Source organism: Saccopteryx bilineata, chromosome 3 (assembly GCF_036850765.1).
Source record: "Saccopteryx bilineata isolate mSacBil1 chromosome 3, mSacBil1_pri_phased_curated, whole genome shotgun sequence".
Lineage (NCBI taxonomy): Eukaryota > Metazoa > Chordata > Mammalia > Chiroptera > Emballonuridae > Saccopteryx > Saccopteryx bilineata.
In genome coordinates, this window is record NC_089492.1 from 89,396,530 (window position 1) to 89,413,467 (window position 16,938).

Sequence of the window (16,938 nt, forward strand, 5' to 3'; positions counted from 1 at the left end):
AGGCATCTCAGGAAGACAGCACCTCAACTAATAAAACACATGTGTGTTTGATTTTCCATGACCACGTTGCCTCGCCTCTGTCCCTAAGCTCAAAAGGCAATTCAGTCATTGTTCAGCACTCATGGCCTCACTAATATAGCTGGCACATCTCAGTCTCCAGGTATGCCCTAGAACATTCCAGAAAATCCACTGAAATATACATATGTGGATATCAGTGTAAATACTGGTTCAATTTCTAAAGCTCTTTTGTTTTAATCATGCCATCTAAAATACTCAGAGGAATGGAATTTTGTAAGAAAAAGTGTGTGTGTGGGGGGGGGGGTGCACATGTGAGTGTTAGGCTGGCTAAGATATGGCCGATGTTAGCATTTGGTGTGGTTATAATGATTAATAAGCATTTCTCCTGTGCCGGCCAGCTAACAGTTTGTTTAGTAGTGACATCAAGCTCCAGGTTCGATTGCATGATTGCCACTATCCTTCCATGGCCAGAATCATGAACCCTGTTGGGCAGAAGGTATTTTATACAATGAAGGCACATGACATTTTCACATCATCCCCCTAGTGCCACACAGTGATGGAATCATCTGTCGGAGTAACTACAGGAAATGTCTGCCTTTCTCTTGTCTCTCTACCAAACTCTCTAGTAGATTTCATGAGGCCCAGATAGTACATCATAGTAAGGGAGTCAAGTTGTTGATAGCTGCAGATTCTTTATATAACTGGAGCTTTCGGGTCATATATTTATAGACTTTTAGAGCTGGAGAAGACCTTAGAGATTATTCCAGTCCAATTCTTTCATGTTGCAGTGAAATGAAGTACAGAAAAGGGAAGTGACAGACCAAGGTCACATAGAGACACAGCTGGGATGAGAACCCAGGCTCCCTGACTGTTTCTCTTCTGGCTGATGTTGATTTCTGGTAGTATTGTTTCTAGATGGAAGTTACTCTGGCATCAAAGGAAGATTTTTAAACCTGACCCTTCTTCTGCTTCTTCTTTTTTTGTGAAATATACAAAGGGCAAGAGAAGAAAGCTAGCACATTGTACGCACTCAATAATTGAGTTTGTTGGTTTTTGGTGTTAGGGAGTAATCTTACTTAGTGCAACTTAACAAAATTAGATTCAATTAACCTTGAATTTGTTTCATTCTTTTTTTATTTTTTTTTAATTCATTTTAGAGAGGAGAGAGAGAGACAGAAAGGGAGAGAGAGAGGAGAGAGAGACAGAGAGAGAAGGTGGGGAGGAGCTGGAAGCATCAACTCCCATATGTGCCTTGACCAGGCAAGCCCAGGGTTTCGAACCGGCGACCTCAGCATTTCCAGGTCGACGCTTTATCCACTGCGCCACCACAGGTCAGGCTGTTTCATTCTTTATTCTCTCCAATGACCCAAAGGTGATTAGAGGTTTGAATCTCACCACACTGTACCATTACAAATTTGAGTATGGATCTGAGGTTATAATATGACATTCACTGGTTCGAAGGAAAGACTTTCTGAGGAAGGCACATGGATTTAAAGTAACCTTGGTGTAAGCTTCTGGAGGTCTGTGGGATTCCTCTCTGAAGGGCAGAGACTGTCAATACTTGAGGTTATACAGTCTGTCCAGTGAGTTGGGACATAGTACTTCCTAAATCTACTTGATCATATACATGATTGATTAAAACAGATATGAAATGATTCTTAATTGCATAGTAGCCACTTGGGCTTTGGGCTTAATAGTTCTAAATTTGCTTGTCATTATGTTTGCAAATCAAATTTTTTATCAAAATCTTCCAATGCACTCTGAGTTCTTCCAAACACCATTCTGCTGAATCACAGCATTGTCATCCTGCGACTTCTATAGATTCGTGTTCTGCAGGGTACAATCCACGCTCCGTGGAGCCCCGGGTAGTATCAGAACAGTCCGCTGGGGGCTTTCTCTTCAGACCCTCAGAGACCAGCGTTTACAATTCTCTGGTACATCAGTGACACACTAGAAAGGAATGATAGAGAATTCACTGCTAGGGTCTTCCCATAGCAAATGTCCCCTCCCACCCTCTGGTACACATGCTACTTCCTACCCCTGCCAGCCACCATTCTTAGACCAACCATTCTGCAGTTCCAGCTGTTGGAAATGTCCCCAGGGTAGGATCCCTTAATTTCCTAGTCATTTATTTATCTTTGTTGAGTACTTTCCACATGGCAGGCACTCTAGTGAGCTCTGGAGATACAGGGATGAGCAAACACAGAAGTAGCCTCTTCTCCCAGGCACTCCCAGTCCTTCAAAAGCACAGAAGCAGCTGCTCAGTCAAATCTACTGCAGGGATTTTAAATCACTAGTGTGTTTTCACATAGCAAGGGGGCTTATGTTAGAATTTCTGATTTAGGTCTGGGGCCTCGGAGGGGTTCATTAAATCATTGAGTTGTGCATCACATTGTTTGAAGAAGCCAACTTTGCAACCTGTGCAAGCTGATAGGGAGTCATGCCCCCCCCCCTCTCCTCCCAGGGAATAAAGTTTGGATAATTGTCAGCACTGGGGCCAAGGTGGGAAGGTTCCGGGCTATGGCAAGGTTGCTGCAGAGCTATGGACATCCTCACTGCCTGGTAGCCCCACACATTGTCTGTGTGGCTTTCACCCCAGAGCTGAAGCTATTGGCAGGATGGCCTAAGGACCCATCCCACCCCCCTCACAATCAGTCCTGACATCTGGGATGGTCGATTTGCCTGGCCTGGGGGTTCTCCCATCCCCTCCCCATCCCTGCAACACTTTGGGTCCATAAGTACCCCCTTTACCTCTAAACCCAAAGAACCTACCAAATTTCCCACCAAACAACCCAGGAGGAAATCCAACTTGGGGATCAGGAAGAACCTGGTTCTGCTGCCTCAACAGAGGCTGCCATGGCGGGCAACTGAAGTGTATGCAGGGACCACCTCAGCCAACTCAGAGCCTGGGCTGGTTCTGAGGGGCCAACAGTGGGAGAAACTGTCCCAGCCTGGTCTTCTTTTGCCAGGCATTATTCACCACAAGTACCACATAGGGCCTTCCCAAAATGATTATGACAACCGTGGAATTCTGTGTGCTCTGCTACAAACATTTCCAAGGTAGAAACCAAACACTGTATAACGAGATCATCTGCAAAATCTTTCTAAAAGGCTGCAGTCTTCAAGGGCACTGCGTGTCCCCAGTATCAGCATGGCACATGGTCATCACAGAACAGCTGTGGGTCATCTAATTAGTTAAAGCATCCTCTTTCTCTCTCCATCTCCACGGTTCCTCACAGTGTTTTTAACAAAGGAGGATCTCAAAAAACATGCTAGCGATGGACACTAAAGATCAGGCTCTTCTGGACTTTTATCCATTACCCTCATCTTCACAGAAGATGAATTAATGAAATCTGTGGGTGATAGCTGTGTATCAAACAGCCCTCCTTCCCATAAGGAGGCCCAGCTACAAGCTGCAGCTTTAAGGGAGGGAGTTCCTGTTATTTTCCCACAAGTTCAAGGGAATGCCTCAACCGAATAGCGGAGGGCGGCACTGGCTCCAGGCTTCCCGGCTGAAAAAGAGCCTAACGTCTCACTGTTCCATCTGCAAACGTTCCCCTGCAGTGAACAGGCCTATGCCCAGGCCTCCGCCAGACTGAGTGGCCACAGACTGAGTGGGCGCGTGAGAGGCGTCGTACCAGTGTGGTGAACTTGTCCACGCAGGCATTGCGGATCTTCTCCGGGGTGGCAGGGCTGTCCAGCCGGAAAAGCTCCTTCGCATTGGTATCCGTATGCTGAGCGCGAGCTGCACGGATGGCATCCTTGATGGCAAAGAAGATGGAAGCAGCCAGGAAGAGGGGCGGCTCTCCAACCGCCTGAGGGGACAGAGTGGGGGACAGGAAATCAGGCGGAGAGGTGCCATCCTCCACAGCAGGAACCCCCTGATGGTTATTATTCTTCAGGAGCCCAGCGATGCTGGACCCTCAGCCACCAGCACTAACCGGCCTCAGCTGATCAAAGGCCAAGAGCAATCAATCCACTAAGTGACTAGACCTCGTTGGCATATTTCTTTTAACTCTTACTATGTGATTCTGTGCTGACACCATGCACACATAATGTACAACCAGAAGTAATATTTAAGGCCCTGGCCAGCTAGCTCAGTTGGTTAAAGCATCCTCCCAACATGCTGATGTTGTGTGTTTGATCCCCAGTCAGGGCACATGCAAGAAGCAACCAATGACGGCATGAATAAGTGGAACAACAAATCAATGCTTCTCTCTGTGTGTGTCCCGATCACTGTCTCTCTCCCTTCTTCTTTCTCTAAAAATCAATTAAAATTATTTTTTAAAACAAATAAAAGTAATTAGTTATATTTTATAAACAAACAAAAAAACCTGACATAAATTTTACCGCTTTCCTCACAGCAATAAGCCTAGGGAAATAATCTACCTGCAACTCTAATACCAACATTTACAGGCACCGTAGTGATGCTTACAGCATCTACTGAAATGTAGGCATCATGACACACAGGAGGAATCAAAACATCTAACAGAGATGGTTTTATTCCCCAGAGACTATGTCACTGATCAGAATCACTAGGACCACTTGTTTAAAATGGGTGATCCAGGGTCTTATCTCAGACACACTGAGTCAAAATTTCCAGGGGTGGGCCCCACAGAACTGCATTGTTATCACGAGCCAATGGCAGGGACTGCAGTGTCCCAGACGCTCTCATAGTAATGTAACCCGTGAGGTGAGCAAGTGTGGGTTTCATCGCTTACAGGTGATTATCAGTCCCCCTTAGACCTAGGACTATATCGATCAAGTTGGTTAATTTTTAACCATTTTTTCATACTTATTGGGGACTCGGAAGAAGCAGAAGATGGTTATTATTCTTCAGACATGCTGACCAAGTGTTAAGATCAGGTGGCAACCACTAAAGGAAGTGACAGGAGGTGTAACATGAGAACCACAGCGAATATGTGGTTCTCATGTTGTATCTGAGAGGTTTTCTCTAGGCCCAAACATCAAGAATACACACCTGAGAGATAGGTAAAGGTCAGGGTTTGACCCATAGGATTGGATTAAGGAATTCCTCACTGTTCCCAAAGGAGCTGCAGTCAGCCACATGCCGGTGGTGTGATGCTCAACCCAGTTTTCTGGTTCTCAGGCAGGACTGCTCGCCCCTCAACCAGCACCACCAAAGCCAGTGTCTGGCCCTCTACTCTCTCCCAGACAAGCTCCCTGCAGATCCACACGGCGGGTAACGGGAGCCCCTGTCACCCCCCCCCCCCCATAGCCACTCACAGTGCAGACAGGAAGGCAGCCCAGACCGAGGTCCACAGTACCTTCGATGCATAGATGGCCTTCTTGTTGGGGGAGTCACGGAGCAGGGACACCCTGAACTCAGTGGGGATGCTGCCAAATGCAGGGATCTTGTAGGTGCTGGGACCGCGGCTGAGCAGGCTCCCCTCAGGGGAGTAATGCAGCTCCTCCAGGGTGAAGAGGCCCAGGCCCTGGACAAATGCCCCTTCCACCTGCAGGGCAGACAGAGATCGTCCACACAGTGCCTTCCCACTCTCCAGGGACAGGTACTGCTCCCCACAATGGGCACCACGCCCGACCCAGCGTGGGGCCTGGAAAGGAACTGAGAACAGCTCTGTACTGCATCCCTGGCTCCCGCACCCGGGCCACCTCCCTGGGCCTTCACCAGGCATCGGCACAGGCTGAGCCCAGGCATTAACACTGAAGGTCAGTTTCACAGCTTGTCAGCGATTCCAGGAGGCTCAGGCAGAGGTGAGCATAATTTCCCATTAAAACCTGCTGCAGGGCAGATGAAGATGTTCCTCCCATGTCGCCACTGGGGAAATGGTGACTCCGAGCTGAGACAAAAGCTCACAGGCTAACCATTGCTGAGCATCCCTCAGGGGGCCCCACTCCTCCTGTGTGCTGAGGAGAAACATGCATTTTTGAGCAGCTTCACAGGAGAGGAGGAATTTTTTGGATAGCTTCCAGGTTTTTGATCTCTCAGCCCTGCCGGTCCTCTGGGATAAAGAGTGTCCCTGCTGTAGCTTACGGATCTGTTTGGGGGCACCTGCCACACTCTACTGGCCCTGACTCAGTCCTCAGAATCAGGCAGGTGGTGCCACATAGCCAGACAAAAGTGTTCTGCCAGAGACTAGGGGGTGGCGTCTTTATGTCTGTGGTGCCCAGCTCAGTGGTGCCCATATTAGGGGCTCCCCCAATGGCTGTTCAATGAATGAATGAATTGATTGACTAATGATGAAATTTCTGGATACTCAGTAATTGTCCATTTCTGAGAAATATAATTTACACTTTCTACCAGATGCCCAGTACCTCAGGTCCTGATTCCTCCCCATCTCCTCCTATTGTACCCACTCTGTCCAATACTTGCATATTTTCCAAAAGTGCTTTTCTTTGGGCTATCTTTTTACTCCTCTTGCTCAAACCTATGCTTGAGTACTTTGGTGTCCTGGGGGGGGGGAGGGGAAAGCTCCCCTGACCTCAGACCTCACTTCCTGCACATTGATCTCACACTCAATCTCCATGCCACTATGCTCCCTTTCACACTGTGCGTGCATGCATGCACGTACATGTGCGTCTGTGTGCACACCCAATGTTTTCCCCATTCATCTTGTTCTCCAAGGTGTGAGTACCCTTTCCAAGTCAATCCACATTAATCTGTCTACTGCCTCAAGAGGTGGGTGGTCTGTCATCCATCTACCTCCCACTCTGCGGGAGACACTCTTGGTACCATGTCCAAATCCACATAAAAATGACACTGACAAGATGCTGTGGCTGGTGACCATAGGAAGGGAATGGGGCACTTCAGTAGCCAAGTCTATCACCACCCTGGTTCCCCGTGAGCCTTACCTGTCCAATATCGATGGCAGGGTTCAGACTGCAGCCAACATCCATGACGATGTCTGTGCGAAGGTTCTAGAGCGGACAGCAAAGTAAAACAGTTGGAGAAGAAAAGAATGTGTGGGATTATGGATGGGTCTTGGTGACTCTTAGACTATGTGCCAACCCAAATAGTACTTTCGTACTATTCAATAGTATTTCGTATGATCTGGGCACATTCAGGCAGGAGTGTTCACCCTCCGGCCAGTCTCTACAGCCATTGTCACTGCTCAAGATTGAGTTCTTAAGAGCAGCTGGGGAAGGGGTGGGAGTGGCAGTGGTCTCAGTAACCTGAAATAACTGCACACACACCCACATGTGAATGGGAGGGCAAGGTTGACAGGTTACTGGCGCTTTGAACTTGAGTCTGGGTAGATCATGTGAGGGAAGGGGTCAACAAACTACATTCCATGGGCTGGATCCAGCCAGTCCTCCTGTCTCTGTACAGACCGTGAGCTATTAATGATGTTTACATTACTAAATACCCGACCAAAATAAAAAGAACATGTGGCGACATGTGAGAACTGCATGAAATCCACACTCGGCATGCAACAGGAACGTTTTTTGGGAGCACACCCACGCTCATTTGTTTCCATGTCTATGGCTGTTTTTGTACTACAGTGATAGAGTGGAGGCAGCATCTTTGTGGCCAGAAAGCCTAAAGTTTTTTTTTTAATAGCTATAATCTATATTCAATTATTATTTACTAGAAAGCCCGGCGGTCATACGAAATGACCGCTGTTCTAGATATTATAAATTGTAATTAAAATGATTTGTGCAAAGGTGTCTGCTAATTCAAACTGAATTACCAAGGGCAGGCGGCGAGGACGCCCCTTTGCTTAGTGCCCCATGGGGTTTCCCCCTTCTACTTGCTTAATTGCTTAAAGTAGAGTGCAATGAAGGAAACTACTGGCGGTATATTTCTTAAGAGCTACTGCTAGCTCAATAAATAAAGGTGATTTAAATAATAAAATGTTAATTCACATGTCAAAGATCTCTTTGTACACAACATTTCTTGTGTAGATCTTTCCATCATTTTTAAGCTCGCCTTGCAGAGGACCATCAATTATTTTTAATTTTACGTCCGTTCTTTCACAAACTCTTGAACAGGCAACATAAAGTTGACCATGTCCAAATGCAGGCTCAGGTAAAAAAATGCCAACACGTTGGCCCTGGCCGGTTGGCTCAGCGGTAAAGCGTCGGCCTGGTGTGCGGGGGACTCGGATTCGATTCCCGGCCAGGGCACATAGGAGAAGCACCCATTTGATTCTCCACCCCCACCCCCCCCCCCTTCCTCTCTGTCTCTCTCTTCCCCTCCCGCAGCCAAGGCTCCATTGGAGCAAAGATGGCCCAGGCGCTGGGGATGGCTCCTTGGCCTCTGCCCCAAGCGCTAGAGTGGCTCTGGTCACGGCAGAGTGACGCCCCGGAGGGGCAGAGCATCGCCCCCTGGTGGGCAGAGCATCGCCCCTGGTGGGCGTGCCGGGTGGATCCCGGTTGGGCGCATGTGGGAGTCTGTCTGACTGTCTCTCCCTGTTTCCAGCTTCAGAAAAATACAAAAAAAAAAAAATGCCAACACGCTTAAGCGTTTGGCCCTGAGACTAATTGATGGTCATAGCAAAGGCAAGTTTTACAGGAAATTGTCTATGTCTCAATTGAAACGGCAACCCTGTTTGAGATGGAGCCAAATCAATTCTTGGAATGACATGTATTTCACCTTTAGAGGAGCCAAAGACTTAGCTATTATGACATTATTTTTCAATTGGAGAACCTCTAGTCTTGTACCATTGCAAAGACCCCTTCTGGTGTTAAGATTTCTTAACAGCATAATAATTGCTCCAATCTTTAACCTCAATTTGTGAGGTGGCATGCCAGAAGGCGGGACTATTTGAATGCCGTGGCAACTTCACCCCATTGGCTAGTACAGTTACGCAAGCAACCAATAAGCTATCGGCGACAAACAGACACTTAAGCCACATATAATAAAGATAAGAGAGCTAGTATGATGCCACATATGAATCAATAGAAACCAACAGGTTGCTCAGTAGAAACACTACAAAATAGATATAAATAAATATTATATATTATGCACACGTTATTCCCTAAGTCCATAGATTCCCAAATAACCAAGATGAAGAAACGTTGACTTGTTCTTGGAAAATCTAGTTCATCCTTTCTAGGGGAGCAGAGCACGGAATTTTACTGAGGCCGAGCAGATGAACGTGCTTCATCATCATTAGGAAAATACAGCCATGGGCACAGCAGTGTATGCCGTTGCCTCATTAGATGCCACAGAGAAAAGTGAACTGAGAGCAGAGGGAGAGCCAGTCCATCTCGAGAGAGTTTGTAAGGAGACTTCCAGGCTGCCTAGCGCCTGGCGCCGTTATTCTCTTAAGTCTAAAGTGTTCAAGAGAAGCCGAAAGTTTTTATCTCTGGTCCTTTATAGGAAGTTTGCCAAGCTGTAAGGTATGGCATTATTTTCCCAACCACAGAGTTTGTCTCTTGGTATTGCAATTCAGTTGTTTCTTTTCTTTTTTCCCCTCTTAGTACTGAAGTTTTGCAAACTTCTCACCTTATGATCCCCTGTTAAGCAGTCGATTTCCACTTCAGAGCAAGCCACCCCATAGGTGAAGTAGTGGAAGGGGTTCCCTGAGTTGGTCTCAAAGCTGTAGCCAAGGTTGGGTGTTCTGGGGGAGGAAAGAGAAAGCATGCACGCATACTGAGATGAACGTGTACCCCGCCCCCGACACACACAAACCCCTGTCCCACACAATCTTAAGACCCCAAAGGTTTTCTCTTTTCATTCAGCTGTTCTTCCAAAAAGTCTGTATGTTTTGAATATTTTTTAACCTGCTAGTGAAACCAAGGTATTCCAGAGCACTGTGCCTCTTGTCTCTGTTCTATTTTGCCAATGGCCCTCATATGAATCATTCTGCACAGCCAGCAGTGTTTCGTAGCAGCACGCTGGCCTCTATGTGTGAAAACAGAAGTGAAAGAGTTCCCTGAGGTCATGAAGGACATGCAAGTCACACTCCAAAGGATCCGTGAGCTAGAATTCAAGATTTCAGAACCAAGGCTCCTGGGCTGACGCCTGGGCTGCTCACACTGGCTCACCCGCTCACCAGGCCGCTCACCTTCCTCAAGGTGAAAGTTAACAAGATCAGTAGCTCATGCCCACCTGGGTGCAGCTTTAAGTGGCCATTGCCTGCATTACTTCTCATCTACTGGTCCCTTCAAAGTTTCGGCAAACTATTTGAGGAAAGTGCTATTAATAAAACAAATGCTCTCTTCTACAGTTTTTCTTTTTCAATCTGAGTTATCTTATAGAATTCTAATTTTGCATATATATGTACATGCATATGTGTGTGTATTCTCACACCAGAGTTTACTGTACTCTGTATCTACATCCTTCTCTACATTATACAGAAATCATGTGAGCTGATGGGATCAGAATCTACATGAAAATAAACCCAACACGGGGCAGGGCAGAGGGAGAAGGCTTCTCCCAGAAGAAACTACCACTTCTTTGATCTTTCGCTTAATCATCTTCACCTGAGTGTTCCCGTCTAGAACCCCAATTTTATCAACTCCAAAATGAAATAGGAACTTATCAGAAAATCTGTACTACTTTGTGTTTATATAGGTCAAATATTACATAACTGAGGTAGCATTGGCAAAACATTACTTTGCCTAAAAAATAAAAAATAAAAAATAATTTTTAAAAAAAAAAGCTTTTGAAGCGAACATTGAACTATTTGCAAAAACCATTCTGTGAAAGAAAAGGCCCTAGGTAAATTTCCCAGGGAGAGCTAAAACATTATGGCTGATAGTTAATATGATTATATCTTGTTACAGCTTCTAAATCAGGTGGGCTGGGTCTCTAGCTCTTCATGTGGCCACTGAATTTTAAATCTCACTGTAAGTTCCGCTGAATTCTGCATTTTGTAACAAGATCATGTGCTCTAAATCCCCCTCTCATTCTCTTGATGGAAAGCTCTGTCAAGACATCTGATGCACAGTACAAAGTAACACACAGGGGTAATTCAGAGCACAGGACAGCCCTGGTTCTTGCAGGAGAGTGCTGATGGAGGTTGATCTTTGTCTCATTCTGTGATAAATGAGGAAACAGGCTCAGAGGGAATCACTGATTTCTCCAAGGGGAGTAGTGCACTAAGCCTAGAACCAGAACAGGGGTCTTTCGCTGTGGCAGCTAATGCTTTTGCCTCCTTGGCACAGAGCTTGGTGTTCCTACATAGAGCATCTCTAAGTTGAAATTAATGTAAGTCCACTGAGGAGATAAGAGTTTTGGTGGAACTGCCCTCTTCTGACCACAGGCTGCCAGAATTCAGGGCTGGAGGGACCCAGGAGGTTAGGATGGTGGCACATTTGTGAGATGGGTAAGATCACCACCATACATACTTGTAAAACCCAGTAGCGGACAAGCTCACTGCATCCAGGTAGGCAGCTGTGACCTAGGGACAAGGAATGACCATCAGGAAGGGGTAAGCATGGTTTCCAGAAGCCCTGACCCAACACTAAGATTTTGTAAGCTCATCCTCCTCACGTGGAAGTTGATCAACACTTCACTGGTGACTCTCACTTCCACACCTTACCTCGTGGTCTCACTGCCACTCTCTGCATCAGGCCCTTGACTTCCAAACCCTGGAGGGCTACAGCAGCCCCCTAACTAGTCTTCCTGCCCCAAGCTGCCTCCCCCATCTGCTGTGGCACCCACCCCAGCCAGAGTGATCACCTAAACACACCGCCCTGCCCATGTCACCCCCTACTCTAGAGTTTCCAATGACTCCCCATTGCCTGACGTTAAGGACCCAAGTCACTGGTATAGCACACACCACTGCCACTCCAGCCAAACTCAAGTGTTAACTCTCTCTCAACCCTTCCATGTCCCCATTCCTGAGCACTTCTGTTGACATGTTTCCACTGCCATATCTGTCCAAATCCTTTTCTTGCCTCAACAACCTGCTCAAGCTTGCCTCTCCAATTGCCTCTCTTTGGTGATTCCTCCCTATATTGGCTGTTATGACAGCAACTCTCTGTATTACTCTTTTTTTTTTTTTTGGTATTTTTTCTGAAGTTGGAAACAGGGAGGCAGTCAGTCAGACTCCCACATGTGCCTGACCGGGATCCATCCGGCATGCCCACCAGAGGGTGATGCTCTACCCATCTGGGGCATTGCTCTGTTGCAACCAGAGCCATTCTAGTGCCTGAGGCAGAGGCCATGGAGCCATCCTCAGTACCTGGGCCAACTTTGCTCCAATGGAGGTTTGGCTGCAGGCAGGGAAGAGAGAGACAGAGAGGAAGGAGAGGGGGAGGGGTGGAGAAGCAGATGGGCGCTTCTCCTGTGTGCCCTCGCTAGGAATCAAACCTGGGACTCCTGCACGCTAGGCCGACGCTCTACCACTGAGCCAACCAGCCAGGGCCTGTATTACTCTTTTAATATCTATGTTCTCATTAATACTTTCCTATTAATAAAACTACCCATCTATCTATTCATCCATCCTATCTCCTTAACTATATAGTAAGTTTTTGAGGGTACCTCCAGCACTAACACAGCATTAAAATTTAATTTATTGTTGATATAGTTTGCATCATGATTGTTGGCAATTACCAAGCTCTTTGCTATGTACCAGATGCTATTGAGTAATTTGCACATATTATCTTACTTAATATTCAGCACAACCTTATAAGATCAGTACTATTATTACCTTCATTTTACAGATAAGAAAACCAAGGTATAGAAAAAGTTTCTCTAGGATCCTTACCTATTGATAGTATCAAATATATACATATAGAGTGGCGGTGGTTATAATGGCTTGTTTTCAATACAGTACAGACATAGCCCTGAAGAGATCTGAAGGAGACTTGTTATCTCCTGACCACACCTTTCTAGTCATGGCCTTTTGAGGTTATCTACTTAGAAGGAACACTGGACTATCTGGCTAACAGTTGAGGACAAATCTTAGATCAACAGGTTATAAAGGCTGTTGTTGAAAATATTTTTATTAGCATTGCCTTTCAAATCTACACTAAAATCTAAACTACCCAAATCACCATACATTCATGCGGTACACATGTATGTGGAATCATGAGTGTGGGAAGGGAAGCAGAGGTCACGGGAGGCAGAGGAAGACGTGTGGGTATGACAGAAAAAGTTGATTTTCTTTGAATCTGTCACACTACCTGAGCTGGCTCGTGTGCACTCCCATTTTATGTGTTACTGCTGTGCCCAGTTGTCCCATTCCAACACCAGGGGAAGGTGAAGCGGAGCCACCAGCAATGTCCTTGCTTCTTTGGGAAGCTAAGCCTCCCACCTGAGAGAGACTTCCTTGCAGCTTTCCTCTGTGGGTCTCTGACATGCAGGCCTCCCAACCAGAAACCAGAGAACTGGGTTCATTCTTATTAGGAGTGCTGATTCTGTTACTCCTAAAATCACAGGAATGGTACCAGATCTTGTATAATGTCTTTTCCTCCCACCCCCTTGAAAATGGAGTCTCAAAGGACACAGACTCCAAAGCTGGGAAGGGGAAGACGCTGATGGGGGCAGACCTCTGAGAGATGAGGGTTTGAAGAAAACCAGGCTCATCAAGACTGTGGACCTACGAGGTGTGGGGCCAGGCCTGAGCGAAGAACTCACAGTGAGGGTGCTCACTGACTTCTCAGGCTCAGGGCCGCCACACCCCCGATCCCCACAGAGCTGTCAAAATCCTGGGTCAAAAAGTTTCCTCAGGTGACTTCCCTCAACTATGAAAACCACTGTGAAAGGGACCCAGCAAGGTTGAGCATTTACTTGTCCTGGAAAGCAGACAGACCCCCTCAACTTCTCCCTGCTGTGTGACCAGACCACAATCTCCTCTTCCTGCTCAGGGTGGGGACAGGGCCCTGCCCTTCCATTTCATGCTCATTTGCAAAAGCCACTTGGGTCAGCTCAGACTTACCCAGTCTTCCCAGGAGCCACTGGGATTCTTTCTCTTGAAGGGTTCCAGCCTTCTCAGGATGGTCTGGCAAGCTTCCTAAAGAACACACCCACCGCACACCAGACACATCAGTCCCCTGCAGGCCCTGGCACAGGGGAAATCTTGAGGACCTTGGCAAAGACACCTCCAAGTAGTGCTGTGCCCAGGCTGCCACTGAAACAGCCTCGCCACCCTCTCAGGTGTTACCGAAGCCCAGAGTGGAAACCACGGGACCACCACTGGCCTTTGCTTGGAGAGCACTCCTTGACCCAGTTCTTATGCTGACAAAGAGTAAGATGTTTGAGGGTCCCTTAGGAGGTGCCTTCTCTCATCAAACTCCTTTGTTTGATGACATCTTCCACGTGGGAGGAGAAGCAAGTAGGTCTGACCTGGCCAACCCCACAATCAAGTTTCAATTTCGGCCCATTGTCTTGCGGCCAGTTCTTACACCAGGGAGTATGTCTTCCTAGAGCCTCCTGTGTTTCCTCCAACTCGCCTCCCCCCCTACACTTATCCTTCTTGACTTTGGTGGAAGTGACTGTGGCTCTTGGGCCTCTCTTTTAGCTCAGCATTTGGAGGAACAGGTTCCCCAAAGGCATGGTCCCAGCCAAAGAGCCTGCAAGGACCATTTCAGCTCCCCACCCCGGGGACCCTCTGGGCCCACAGCCCTCCAACGCCGCTGGTTCCTGAGGCTCCTTACGTAGACAGCCTGTCCATTGATGTCGGTGCTGACAGAGGCAGCCGTGGGAGAGGTGTTGGGCACCGTGCTAGTGCTTGTCTCACTGATGTAAATCTTAGAGGTGGGGATTTTCAGAGCTTTGCTGGCCACCTGTGAAGAAAGATGACACCACTCTATAGGGAGGCGGTGAGCACGGAGCCTGTCATGTTCACGGGTACAGGCAAGAAAACAATTCTGTAAACTATAATTCTACTGTGACTGGAATGCTCTCATGTCTGCCTGAACTTGAAGCAGCAGTTTATAGAAGGTTTGATTGGAGAAAAACTTCTTAAACCTCATGGTAATTAAGTGCTTTTTTAACAAATTGCTAGTTACAAGACAGTCAGTGGGATGTAAAGTACAGCATAGGGAATACAGTCAATAATGTTGCAATACTATGTATGGGCCAGATGGGTACTGGAAATAGCAAATGAACACTTTGTAAAATATGATTGTCTGATCACTATGCTGTACATCTGAAACTAACACAAAAACAATATTGAATTAAACTGTAATTGATAAATAATTTTTAAAATGTGTTTTAAAGCTAGCCCTCATTTTTTTTTTTTTTTCTGAAGTGAGATGTGGGGAGGCAGTGAGACAGACTCCTGCCTGCACCTGACCAGGATCCACCCAGCAAGCCCACTAGGGGGCGATGCTCTGCCCATCTGAGGTGTTGCTCTGTTGCAACCCAGAGCCATTCTAGCACCTGAGGTGGAGGCCATGGAGCCATCCTCAGTGCCCGGTTCAATTTTGCTCCAATGGAGCCTTGGTTGCAGGAGGGGAAGAGAGAGACAGAGAGGACGGAGAGGAGAGGGGTGGAGAACCAGATAGTACTGGAAAATAATCAAACCCGGCACATCCACATGCTGGGCTGATACTCTACCACTGAGCCAACTGGCCAGGGCACCCTCATTTTAAAAAATCTGATTTGTCCAGTCCACAGGAGCCAAGCAGGTATGCCCACTGTAATCCAGCGCCACCATCCAACTTCACTGTGAGGAGTCTCCCATGTGTGCAGAACTAGCTACCTTTACACACATGCCACACCCACCTTATACACAGTCACAGAGCCCTAGAATGTTGGTAACAGAAGTGACCTCAGAGATCACATGACCAACCTCTTTGTATAAATGAGGAAACCCGAGGCCTAGATGGGAAGTTTTGCTCAAGGTCACATTTAAATGAGCAGCAGAGGTCCTGGCTGGTTGCTCAGTCAGTTAGGGCATTGCCTTGAAACACTAAGTTTGCAGGTTTTATTCTGGGTCAGGGTGCATAGGGGAAGCAACCAATGAAAGTACAACTGAGTGGAACAACAAATGAATGCTTCTCTCTCTCTCTCTCTCTCTCTTCCTTCTTCTCTCTGTCTCTCTAAAATCAATTAATAAAAATAAAAAATTTAACAAAAAAATTTTAAATAAAGGAGCATCAGAGCCAGGGCCAGAGCGTGGGCCTGATTCTGCCTCCAGTGTGTCCCCTGCTCGTTTCTCTCAGCACCTCCCCTCAGACAGCACATTCCCAGACTGCTCACCTGCACCATCTTGGTGTGGAGGCCTTGGCCCATCTCAGTGCCCCCATGGGTCAGCAGCACAGAGCCATCAGTGTACACATGAATCAGGGCTCCTGCCTAAGGAACGGAAGAGTGCCAGACACAACATGTAGCAAATCCTAGTTCAGCTTAAGACTTGAGGCAAAAAGTACTGCAGTCAAGGGGAAAGAGAGCCAGCAGCAACATTTCTAATATAAACCCCAGACAAAAATTAAAACAGCATCAGTCTCATGCTTTGGCTGGATAGCCCTTCAGCATTTTAAAAAAATTTTATCTCTCTCTCTCTCTTTCTGTGCCTCCCATCCTCAGAGAAAACCATTTATTTGTCCTCACTCTACAGATGAAGAAATAGAATCGGAAAGGCAAAGTAACTGTCCATGGTCCCACAATCCCGACCGGCAGGAACTAGAGTTCAACCCCAGGTCTCTGTGTCTCGTGCAGCCCTCACTGTCCCACGGTCTACTGGACAAACAGGGTATGGAAATTCATGCAAACAGCCACAAGCTCCCGCAGTGAGCTCTCCCTCACAGAGGGGGAAATGGCGACCAGTCCTGAGGAGATGGACAGAATTATAAAAAGCAATTACCTGATTCAGGAAAGGAACAGTGAAGGATATTCCAAACTTGGTAGGAATTATGCACAATCCTCTCTTTTTCCAGCAATTCTCCCTGTAGAGAAAGGAACAGTCTCACAGAATCTTCTGTCATATTTACGGCAGGTTGAACATGTTTTCAATCAACAACTTTGTAAAATTGAAATTAGGCATTCTCAGAGCTGCCCCTACAGTCACTGTGATAACTGTGTTGTGCCCCGTCACG

At 47.0% G+C, this 16,938-nt stretch overlaps 1 protein-coding gene across 2 annotated transcripts in view; it reads right to left on the bottom strand.

Moving 5' to 3' along the window:
- Positions 1-1,134: 1,134 nt before the first annotated feature.
- XDH (xanthine dehydrogenase) overlaps positions 1,135-16,938 on the bottom strand; it is a 106,527-nt gene continuing 90,723 nt past the window's right edge. For both annotated transcript variants that reach the window (XM_066266841.1, XM_066266840.1), the window contains exons 30-39: positions 16,707-16,788; positions 16,103-16,198; positions 14,554-14,682; positions 13,836-13,910; positions 11,299-11,351; positions 9,452-9,566; positions 6,853-6,918; positions 5,307-5,495; positions 3,657-3,833; positions 1,135-1,968 (exon numbers count right to left, since the gene is read on the bottom strand). In XM_066266841.1, coding sequence (XP_066122938.1) covers positions 1,918-1,968; positions 3,657-3,833; positions 5,307-5,495; positions 6,853-6,918; positions 9,452-9,566; positions 11,299-11,351; positions 13,836-13,910; positions 14,554-14,682; positions 16,103-16,198; positions 16,707-16,788 — 1,033 coding nt within the window. In that variant the 3' untranslated portion in view covers positions 1,135-1,917. The remainder of the gene's footprint in view (positions 1,969-3,656; positions 3,834-5,306; positions 5,496-6,852; positions 6,919-9,451; positions 9,567-11,298; positions 11,352-13,835; positions 13,911-14,553; positions 14,683-16,102; positions 16,199-16,706; positions 16,789-16,938) is intronic.